General features: G+C 40.2%; 1 protein-coding gene and 1 non-coding gene across 2 annotated transcripts in view; one reads left to right on the top strand and one right to left on the bottom strand.

Annotated features, from left to right (window-relative positions):
* Nucleotides 1–12,026, top strand: part of LOC122115833 (nebulin related anchoring protein) — a 68,820-nt gene that overhangs the window by 19,689 nt on the left and 37,105 nt on the right. The window contains exons 13-19 of the mRNA XM_042689394.1: nucleotides 19–123; nucleotides 4,018–4,116; nucleotides 5,840–5,944; nucleotides 7,235–7,342; nucleotides 7,683–7,784; nucleotides 10,330–10,527; nucleotides 11,051–11,155. Coding sequence (XP_042545328.1) covers nucleotides 19–123; nucleotides 4,018–4,116; nucleotides 5,840–5,944; nucleotides 7,235–7,342; nucleotides 7,683–7,784; nucleotides 10,330–10,527; nucleotides 11,051–11,155 — 822 coding nt within the window. The remainder of the gene's footprint in view (nucleotides 1–18; nucleotides 124–4,017; nucleotides 4,117–5,839; nucleotides 5,945–7,234; nucleotides 7,343–7,682; nucleotides 7,785–10,329; nucleotides 10,528–11,050; nucleotides 11,156–12,026) is intronic.
* Nucleotides 5,578–5,681, bottom strand: LOC122116044. Its single transcript, XR_006148862.1, has one exon. It is a non-coding gene; the product is annotated as a U6 spliceosomal RNA (small nuclear RNA).

Below are 12,026 nucleotides of genomic sequence, written 5' to 3' on the forward strand. Positions count from 1 at the left end.
TCTTTCTTTGGGTTTCAGATTGCCTACAAGGCAGATTATAAACATGACATTGTAGACTACAACTATCCAGCCACTCTTACTCCTTCCTACCAAACAACAATGAAGCTGCTTCCCTTGAAAGATGTAAGTCCTCTTCCAACAGCCCATTTGCTTGATTACTTGTCACTTCCTTCCTGGGGGACAGTGAGGTGGAAAGAAACAAAACACTGATTCCTAGGAGTTTGAAGGACTGAGAAAGGGGAACTTTCCCCTAAAGGATGTCCATTTATGCATAGTCAAAACACAGCTATTCAGTGTCAAATGCAGACAATTCTATCTGTCTCAAAGATATCCTAGAGTTCAGTTTCTTCTCAGAATTTGGTGCTTGCATCTGCTGGGCAAGTTTGTAAAAATTATCAGGTTATTCCATAGCTATGATGACCCTTTATTAACAGAAGAAAAAAAACTTTGGAGTTCAATATGATAGTGAGTGAAATGATACACAGTTGATACCAAATGATGAGATAGTTTGTCATCTCAAACAAAACAGTTCAGTTAATTTAAACTGATTGTTTTCTGGTCACCAGAACTTGTACTATATGTTTATTATAGAAAATATAGAAAAAGTAGAAAAGTATAAAGAAAGAGACAAAAGTCATCTACTACCTTAATGGGTACTTAAAGTAGTTTAAAAATTAGTTGTTGTCATGGTTTTTAATTAGTGGAAATATATTTATTAACTGTTGAGTGCTGCCTTCCTTGAATTCCTTTGGGACCAGTACAGATCCAGGGGTTGACAGGTTTTCCTATTAGTACTGTTCATTTTCCACCTCTCACCATGTCCCTCTTTCTGTTTCTGTCCTCTCTCTCTCTCTTCTTTTGTTCCTTTTTGTTCCCTCCCTCTTCTCTCTCCCCTTCCCCTCTGGCTCAAAGTAGGATAATAGAATGCATTTGGGTCTAACAGTGTCCTGGACATTGAAGAGCAATTGTTAGCAAACAATAGTCTTTTGAGTTGAAAAGGTTTTCAAATATAAAAATATCAAAGACTGAACCAGTAATTCTTCCAGGAAGTTTTATTGTGTGGACCTACTCATTTCACCTTTACCTTGGCTACTGCCAAAGCTACTTCTTGAGAGATGGGGACTTCATCCTTGGAACACTTACCCATTTAAAGTATTTCTTTACAACGTGAATGTGTACTTTTGTAGTAGTACTACAGAACTATTGGAATACTACCTAATCAAGAACACAGACAAAATAAGATCAAATCCCACAATTGGAACATTTTCCCATTGGAACATGGCAGACTACTCCATGTGTCCCTATAAGACTTGGGATCAAATTATACTCTGGAAATATAGCTAGCTATCCTTGGAAGTCTGATACAAGAATTAAATTAGATTGAAAAATATATTAAATTGGTTTTGGTGATAGGTTCTAAACTGGCAGTATATAAGCTACATCCAGATGACAGGAAGATTTGGCCGCATAATTTTTTTAAATGAACCAACATGTGGAAGTTGTGAGCTCAGATAAAAATTAAGATCTTTACTTTTTCTTTAAAAATCTGAAAATCCTGGGGTTGAGAAGGTGGCTCAGTGGTAGAGTGCTTGCCTTGCATGCATGAGGCCCTAGGTTCAAAATTCCTAAGCAGAAAAAGCTGAACTGGCTCTGTGGCACAAGTAGTAGAGTGCTAGCCTTGAGCTGAAGAGCTGAGGGACAGCGCCCAGGCCCAGAGTTAGGGCCCTCCACCGACAAAAAAAAATCTGCAAACCCTGGAAAAAGTAACCTTAGGTCTTTGCATGGCAGCCATGGGCTAGAGCTGAGTAATGGCTGCTCTCTTGTATGTCTTCTCCTTTCCCTTGTCTTCCTGGCTCTGGTGTGTGTTTGAGTTCATCATCTCTCACACAGCGGCCTTTGTATTCAGGAAATTTGGAGATTCCATTTTCAAGAGCTTCTATGGCCACTGTCTGTAAAGGTGGTAAAATGAGCTATGGAATTAAATAAAGAATGGGTTTTTAATTAAAGAGCATTCTCTCAGATGGATTTTATAAACACTAATAGAATTCAAATGAGACTATCTTTAGCAAAGACACCCAATATAGATGGAAGCACAATGGCCAAGCATTTGTGATGTTGCAGAGATGTGATTAATCATGGAGACTCTTAATTATGTCCTGCAGAGAAAAGTAATTGTGCTCTGTGACATACTTAATGCAGAATTATCAGGAAGGAATATGCCACTTAAAAATACAATTTTCATGCCATTTTATCCTGCATAATTCTGTATTCTAATAGACTCTATTATGAGTTGATAATATTCCTTCTGAATTAATGCATTAGGAAGTCACAGTTCTCTAATCTCATTAATAGTTGACATTGAAATGACTTTATATTCCCTAGTTTTTCCTGTATACTCAGGATATATAAAACTTTTCTCCATGAATCATAACAAAGAAGTACCAAGTGATGTTGTGTTGCACTCCAAAGCCAACTGAACACTCTGTGGTCCAGTACTAAGCGTACTCAAGCCTTCCCAGGCCTTGTTCATGAGGTTAACTTGTAAGTCCCTGTATATTCAGTATTGGCTTTGGCTAAAAGCAATAGACTGTGGGAATGAAAAACACAAGTCTCTAGAAGCCCTACACTAGGGTATGCGGGGTGGGATCCTGGGTTCCATACAATCAGACAAAGACTTCAAATCTGTATAGGGGCATTTGACAGTGATATGGTTCTCTCTAAGCCAAGCCCGGACCCAGCTTGTAAATGGGTCTAACCTGGAGCCCGTGTGCAGAGAAGCTCAGATGTCCTGAGAGACTGCATCTGTTCAGGGTCCTGGAAACAAGGACTCATGTGAGCTATCTCCATGAGCAGGGCTGTGTTTAAGATTGCTTATTTGACATCGACTCCCATGACTGTTTGTTGAAGGAGTGGATGAGTTGGTTTAGAGATGAGTTCACTCCTTTTATCTGGATTTTGGGCTCAGCTGGTTGTGAACTTATGAATGAGGCCATTGGCCGTTCGCAACCTCATGCTTTGCCTTCGCTCCAGCTCACTGCTGTTGTATTCCATCCAAGTTCTCTTTCTCTCTACACTGGACCTGGTGCATTTGGAGGAAAATGAGATGACTGAGTGTATGTGTATGCCAATGCATAATGATCCTTCACTTTCAAAGAGCAATTTGCATTTTGAAGGGAGAAAATTCACTCACCCCAAATATCTAGAAGTGAGAAGCCAGGCACTCGATGCAGAAAGCAAAACTGAAGATTCCACTTCCTCTTCCAGAAAAGTGCCAAATTTAGTATTAGTGGACTGTGGCAGGTGGAAATTAGGGCCAGGAAAGAGCTGTTGCATAGAGTTAGGACATGCTAGGACTGTCCTTGGAAAGGTCACTGCGGCTCTTTTGCATCTTGGAAGGCTTGTGTACGGCTTTAGTAAGGCCTATAATCCAGCTTTTCTTTCTTTAACATCTTTTTTTGTGATGTGTAAGAAAGACATACAAGGAAAATATACTACCTATAAATTATACTCCTTGAAAATTTATAAAGTGACCTGTGCTTATTTTCATTGGGAATAAGACAATGAGGGAAGAGAATTATTGGGACCCAGTATCTGTACATATGTCCACATAAGTGCCCTAATTTCCAAAGTACTTATATCATTCTGTTCATCTGTCCGTATTAGGGATTTCCTTAGCTTGATATTGGCCAAAGCTTGATATTTTCAGCAATTTCAATTTTCTCTCCTTAAGTTCATATAGAAGTGTATCTCGTGATTACAATACACATTTCTTTAACAATGTAGATAAGCACCTTATCCTAGGTTCACTGGCCAATTAGTTGATCTCTTTTATAAATTACCTGTCCAAACATTCATTCTTCATGGCACTGGTTTTCTACAACCAGTGGTATATAGCTGGGAAAGTTCATTCTTTTCCTGGCAAGTTGAGAATATCTATGTAGTTGATCTGGGGAAGAAGGCTAAGCAAATCTTAGATGTAACCACTAGTGAAGTTGTTCTATGTTTGTTTTTGCCTAGGTCAACTACAGACAGAGCATTGATAAATTCAAGTACAGCTCTATAGCCAATACACCACAAATTATTCAAGCCAAGATCAATGCCCAGCAACTGAGCCACGTAAGTGACCTGTCTCTGTCCAGCTGGCTGTGGGGTCTTCTGTTTGTTGATGTCCTCTGCACATCAAGTCCCACTTCCAAGGATTCGACTTTTATTAATAGCAACATGTCTTATTGCGGTCATGAAGTTATGACCTTTCTCTTCAAATGTTCTATTAGGAAAGATTTCAAATACATCCTAAAGTAGAGAGTAGTGAACCCCCACAAGACTATCATCCAGCTTCCCCTTATCATTCTGAATAAAATTACTTCAACCATACACGTTTTAGAATGGACCTCTAAAAAAGCAAATAAATCTAAACATAATTATGCAATTTTAATAAAAATTAATGATAATTTTTAATATCATCAGTATCCAATGGTCCAGACTTAGTTTGTGTATGACTACTTCTCAGTTCTCAGATGGCTCTGTGTTCATTGTCCAGAAATCACGTCTGGTTAGCTTTTTTATGTGGACAGGAGGCAGTGCTCTGTTTCTAGGGGTTACAATTTTTTTTCAAATGGACATTTGATAATTATACATTGCCAGTGATTACTACTGATTAGATTGACTGTTGCTTATTGTTGAGCATCTGTCCTGCAGATAGCAAATGGGCAGCCCTGTCAGAAACTAAGAAAGTGTTTGTGCTACCCTTGGTGTAAGTCAGAGGTGCTGTTAGAGCAGCCACAGAGACCTTGCAAACTCACTGATTTCAGTGTGCCTTTCGGTTACTCAATTTTTCATTTCACTTCTTCCCTCTGCTAATTTAAAACATCCCCCAAATTACAGGTTTCCTTGTTAAAGGCCTTTCGTAGAAATACCTTCTCAGCAATGAGTCTCGGGGAAAGTGAGAAACAGAATTTCCTCCCCAGAGTTCCCTTTCTTCTACCCATATAAAACCTCATAAATGTAATTTCTCTTATATTTATTTGTTTGTTTGCTTACTTTTCTTTTTAGTGCCAGTACTGGGGTTTGAAATCAGTCTCAGGCTCTTACTTGGCTTTTTTTAAGGTTAGCACTCTACCACTTGAGCCACATCTCTACTTCTATTTTTTTACATTTTTTATGTAAAAATGCTGTACAGAGGGGTTACAGTTTCATAAGCAAGGTAATGAGTACATTTCCTATTGAGCATTGTTGACTACTCCTTTGTTTTCCCCTCCCATCCCTTCCCTCCTACCTCTTCAACTAGTCCCCCACCCCCATCGAAGTGGTAAAGTTCGTTTTCAACATAGTGTCTTGTACATCTCATTGTTAAAATTGGTCAACCTGTATCCTTATTTAAGCATTTTGTTTTTTCCCTTCCCCTCCCCAAATTAGAGAAGTGTATATACAAGACGCAGGGCACCGACATCAAATATAGTGAAAATGGGTCATACAGTGGGGGAGGAACATACAATGAAACAAAAAAATCACATGGTACATTATAAATACATTAGAAACAATAGCAAGAAAGAAAAAAGATATTTGTGTCTCTATCTTAAAAATATGGAATGCTTCATGAATTTCTATGTCATCCTTGCGCAGGGGCCGTGCTAATCTCTGTATTGTTCCAATTTTAGTATACGTGCTGCCGAAGCAAGCACTCCACTTCTAACTTTTTAGTGGGTAGTTGAAGATACAAGTCTTAGAGAATTTGTCTGGCTTCACAACGCAGTCCTTAGAGCTTGGCCTCCTGAGTAGCTGGGATTACAGATGGGAGTCACTGACACCTGGCCCTACAGAAGTATTTTAAATCCAACAGGTGAATTACCGTGCTGACTATGAAAAAAATAAGCTGAACTACACGTTACCACAGGATGTACCTCAGCTGGTAAAGGCCAAGACCAATGCTGAACTATTCAGTGAGGTGAGTGAGCCATGTGGAGAGGATGTGGTGGGAGGTAATGGTTTGATATTAAAGTGAAAAGTCTGCATTTGTAAACCAGTAGGTGGCTCCTTGAAGCCTCTCATTCTACTATATAAATTTGCCCATATCATGACACATAGTGGTTCAATAGGGATGAATTGGGCCTAGCAATTTAATTCTCATATTTTGGCCATATGTATGGACATGTACCCACCTGTTGTCACTACCATTATTTTCATCATCCTAGTGGCTATGGAGAAGAAATTTAAGTTTCAAGAACAATCTTAATCATTAGAGTTTTCTGATGCCACTATGGAGCTGTCATTAAGTTTCTTATTCTAGAGGGGATCTGTGGTATGAGAGAAGAAAAAGAAACTATTTTTAGAAAGTCTGTTCTATACTAGGGTAGGTAATATGATATATGATGATATGAAATATAATATATGCTATGGTACATATGGTACTATACGATACAGAGTTTTTATAATACTTCCCCCAGGAAGTATTTCTTGTAGGGATACAATTGGTGACATTGACTTTGGTCTCAGATAGACTTGGTTCACAGTTGTTGGCATGATCACTTACTTTTTTTGCCAGCACTGGGATGTGAATTCAGAGCCTTAGCACTAGCTGGTGCTCAACTACTCAAGCAATGCTGCCAGCCCAGATTTGAGCTGGTTAATTTGGAGATGGAGTCTCATGAACTTTTTTTTGCCTGAGCTGGCTTTGAATTGTGGTCCTTTAAAACTCAGCCTCCTAAGTAGCTAGAGTTATAGGCATGAGCCACTGGTGCACAGCAGGATGACCACTTTTTACCTGTGGGGCCCTAGGTGAGCTCTTTAATTTCTCTGAGCCTCTGGCCTAATTTGAAGATCTGCAGTTTGAGTCGAAAGCACTTAGGAGAAGTCCACAAACAGTAGTTACTACCTTTCAAATACCAACACTTTATATCTCTGTGGCACTTTACTAGTTTAGGTTTTGCTTACTCTCAGAGCAACCCTGAGAATGATAATATAATATTCCTTTTGTGAATAGTTAACTACAACCCAAAATAAGAGAATAAGGAAGAACACAGGTCTTCTGTTGGACCTGGCCTATTACCACTGCTCCTAGTGACTATATATCTATGGAATCAATGAATTATGATAATGATCACAATGACTGTTTTTGTAATAACAGCCAAGATGATGGCTTTGCAAATAATCGAAGAAATCAGTTTGAAAAAAATTCTGCAACTTTCAGCAGGAATATGGGTAGCAATTCTTGTTCACCTGTGTTTCTGTTTGTCAGGTTAAGTACAAAGAAGGTTGGGAGAAGACAAAGGAGAAAGGATTTGAGATGAAGCTGGATGCCATGTCTCTGTTGGCCGCCAAAGCCTCGGGGGAGCTTGCTAGCAATGTAGGTTTTGTCTCATTAACTCAGAAATGTAGAAGGAACAGTTCCCATAAAATGTCAGTAGTCCTGCTGAAAAAAATAATGACTGTTAACATTGTAAACACCATGATACTTTAATTGTCCTCTGGATTTGTGAAAGGCTAGGAGGGGTTTTTTTTGGTCTATTTTTTTCTTTCAGAATTGTTCTTTTTGCATTTGTTAAACTAGGGCTCCTAAGACAGTAAAGTTTTTGTGGTCTGTTTTTTTTCTTTCAGAATTGTTCTCTTTGCATTTGTTAAACCAGGGCTCCTAAGACAGAAAAGTTGGTCTCATACTCACTGTAGACTTTCTTCTTTCTCTCAAGATTAAATACAGAGAAGAATATGAAAAGACAAAAGGAAAAGTCATGGGAACAACTGACTCAAAGCTTCTGCACTCTCTGCAGGTGGCCAAGATGAGCAGCGAGGTAAACTCTTTCTAGCTCCCAGCCATTCCACGTGTGGTTGTATCACTTTAAAAGTTGTTCCTGGGCTTTTGCCACTTGGGACAGTTTCTTTTTTACTGACTTTCATCTGCACCTTTTTTTTTTCCTTGGCTTGTCTAAGAAGTTTATCTCCTTTCTGTAATGAACCATACAATTCTTATAAAGTACATGAGGACTATGTCCCTAAGGATGACAGTATCAACTGATTAGGGTAAAAGGTGTTCGGTCACATTTATTTATGGCACATTGTACGATGAGCTGTTACTATGGACAAAACTCCATGTGAAGTGCTTAGACTGCTAACATGAACAGTGAAGAACAAGTTCTTCCCTGGAGGGGCATAGCTCTGATAAGATTGTCTTAAACTATTTACTGTTGTCTTCACAGAATGATTGAGATGGGTACTTTCTAAATAGAGATTGATTAGTGTTGATGTGTAGTTCCTGAGGCTGGATATTCCAAGATCAGGCAACCACATCTCCTTAGGGCCTCATTTTATAAGAGGTGGAACATAATGGAAGAGCAGTTAGGTGGTTGCAAAAGAACACCACACCAGATACTGTTGGCTCACGCCTATAATCCTAACTACTCAGGAGGTTGAGATCTGAGCATCCAGAGCCAGCTTGGGCAGACAAATCTGTAAGACTCTTATCCCCAATTAACCAGCAAAAAAGCAGGAATGGGAGGTGTGGTTCAAGTTGGTAGAGTGCCAGCTATGAGCGAAAAAGCCAACTCATAGTGTGAGACCCTGAGTTCGAGCACCAGTACCAGCATGAAGAGAGCAAGTGCACGTGCATGCATGCAGGGAAGAGACAGACCAACAGTCAGACAGGGAGACAGAGACAGACAGAGAGCATCCAAAAGAGGTAGCTTTGCTTTATAATAACCTGTTCTCATGATAACTAATCGAATTCCATGAGATCAAGGACTCATTTCACTCCTGTACAGCCACCATTGATTGATTGATTGATTTGCAAGGACTCTGTCTCCAATCACAAAAACATCCCACGAATCCCCATTTCCCAATTCTGCTGCATGAAGGAATTACAGCTCAATATGTGTTTCGGTGGAGACTGATCATATTCAACCCACAGTAAGGAATTAGGTAACATGCATCCTGTTTATTGTGACAATGTTCTAGATAAATCCTGTGGTCACTCACATGCTATTCAGAGTATTTGAGAAAACAACCAGAGCATCCCAAGTTCCTGTCAATCAGAATGATACTGTTTATAAACAACTGTAGTAGCCAGAGATTAACCTTGGTGAATGCCATTTACCAAAAGAAACTCTCCTTTGGGGAAGGAGAGTTCTGGCTAGAAGGACACATCAGTTTTTTATCAAGTCTTCCCTGACAATGCAGAGCAGATCAAAGGACACACGAGTACTTAGTTCCTGCTTTATGCTATGTATGCGGCTCTGATGGTGCAGTTGGACGTAACTATCTGAAAAGTCACTGGGAAGCTATGGTTTAATTGGAATAAACTGGAATAATTGGAGTTGGCACCTGGGTTGCCATTTTGAATGTGTGACAGGACAAGCTTTATGAAATACATAATTGTGAAGCATAACGAGGCACTTGAGAATTTAGCTTCTGTTTAGAGAAATAAATTCAGATTTTATATTTGCAGTTGAAGCAACTGGGAGCTAATAGATGGTGTCTTTTTCGAGGTCATGTGGTGGGCAGTGATAGTAGGAGAGGGGCTGCATTCCAGAACTCCTTCTACCTGACAACACACTCCTTCTATTGTCACACACTAGCTTTCCCAGAACATAAAATAACCACCAGGACCACCACTATCTCACCACTATTATCACCAATATCACCCCCTATCCATCACTTCAACCATCACTATTATCACCACCATCATAACCATCATCACCATCATGGCCATCATCACTACCACCACATCATCATCACCACCACCGCCATCTATCAATCATCATAATTACCATCACCAAGATCTGCCATCATTACCACTGTCACCACCATAATACCACCAATATCACCATCGTCACTGTGATCCTGATGGTTTGTATGTATCACATACTTGCTATGTGTTTGTATAGTCCTTATACTAAACACATTTTTGCTACTGTTTTATTCATTCATTGTAACAGTTCCTTCTTGGGAAATAGGCCCTCTAGGAAGTAAAGTCACAATGCAGAGGTTTCCCAGCTGGTAAAGGAGAGATCAAGTTGGAACTCATGCTTGCTGGACTCTGCAGCCCAATCTTTGCCCCTCTGCCTCTTGAAGCTTCTGTAGGAACCACAGATTGTGACCTCCCCTTTCAAGAGAAAAGAGTTAGCATTAGTGAGCAACAGTCCTTCCAGAGACTAGGCAGTGTGAGAACCACAGCCCCCCTGTCATCCTGCCTTGTAGAGCCAGGACCTGGGCCACAACTGACAGACCGGACCTTGTCCCAAGTGCCAGTTCCTCCCCAGAGCCTGGGAATCTTCCAGCATTGTCAGTTTCTCCTTCAAGAGCAGAAGTGTAACCAATGGTCTTTATTTTGGTGCATTCAAGGTTGAATATAAGAAAGGCTTTGAAGAGATTAAGACTCACTTTCACCTGCCCATGGATATGGTGAATATCAGGCATGCTAAGAAGGCCCAAGCTCTTGCCAGTGACCTGGACTATAGGAAGAAATTGCATGAATACACTGTGCTGCCTGAAGATATGAAGACTCAGTGGGCTAAGAAAGCCTATGGGCTCCAGAGTGAGGTAATCCCTTATTCCCTGCCAGATTTTTCTATGCATCTTGCAATTAGACACATGCTTGAGTGATTTTGGACCTTGCATGAGTCTATTACATAACTCAGAGGATTAGAAATAAGTAGAGAGATGCTGGGCCCAGTGAAGACAGGTGGGGAGGTAGAGGCAGAGGCAAGACAATGCAGACTGGAGAATGAAGGTAGGGTTCAGAACCATTGTAAAAGGAAAGATGTGCCGATAAAGGGCAAGGCATAGGCAAAGGGGAAGCAAATGCTATGAACTTAACAGGTTGGCAAAGAGGGTTCTTAGTTTAAAAAAAAGCAATGTTTGTCTGTCAGGTTGTGTTGTTTTAACACTAAGGTAGAACATATTGTCCTCTGTACCAGATGGGCCCAGCTTTATTTCTCAGGAGAAATCAGGAAGCAGTTCTCTGGTAGACTAATACAGGATCAAAAATTTCTTAACCTCCCATCAATCCTTACCCCCCTGCACCCACATATCTGGTAGGATCTTGGTGCTGTTTCTCTTGTAGCTGCAGTACAAAGCTGACCTGGCATGGATGAAGGGAGTTGCGTGGCTGACTGAGGGGAGTCTCAACTTGCAACAGGCCAAGAAGGCTGGTCAGCTGGTCAGCGAGGTAACCTGAACTTAGGGCCCTGGCTTCCAGGGTTCTGAGCCCCTGAGTCGCAGAGTGACCTTTCCATATGATTGCCCTTTCCCATTCTAGGAGCCTTTGTTTTGAGTGTGAATTACCAAGGGGTGGTATTTGTACCTCTAATGTACACTGAGCCAGTTTTCCAAGCTTAAGCTTCCTGGGAAGATGTTTTAAAGAAGCCTAGCCATTTAAGAAGCTGTTTTATCCAAAGAATAATCTTATATAGAAAGACCATATAGACTGAACATCCTTAGTCTGAAAATCTAAAATCTGAAATGCTCCAAAAGGCAAAACTTTTTGAGTACCATCAAGTCACGAGTAGAAAACGCTACACCATGAAATGTCACTTCATACCCTCCAAAATATCATGTAAAATTACCTGGAGGCCACATATATATAGTATGTGAAATGTTAATGAATTAAGACTTGGATCCCTTCCTGATATCTCATTTTATATTTCAAAATCTGAAGAAAAAATACCTGACTGTGAATCTGAAACCCTTCCCAAGCATTTCAACCTGTGTTGGATTTGTTGTATGAGTAGTATGTGACTCCTTGTCAGTCATCAAATGTGCCTTAAACTCACGGCAGACTATGGTCAAGACACTTCACCTTCCTGACCCTCTCCTAGGAAAAATGACAAGGTTAAATAGAATACTCCCAGGGCCCCTGAATTTCTAAGCCTGTGCAGTGCTTTATGCAATGGAAATCTGACTTTGGCAGCAAGCAGGACTTGTGAAGGACACTGCATTTGGAAACGTGACTATTTCAGGAACTTTGTGATCTTCAAGGGAGATTTTTGCTTCAGGGCCAGGGAGGCTGAGTCAGCATATGTCTTGCAAATGATGATAAT

The sequence above is a fragment of the Dipodomys spectabilis genome, unplaced genomic scaffold (assembly GCF_019054845.1).
Source record: "Dipodomys spectabilis isolate Male_0828 unplaced genomic scaffold, ASM1905484v1 ptg000125l, whole genome shotgun sequence".
Taxonomy (NCBI): domain Eukaryota; kingdom Metazoa; phylum Chordata; class Mammalia; order Rodentia; family Heteromyidae; genus Dipodomys; species Dipodomys spectabilis.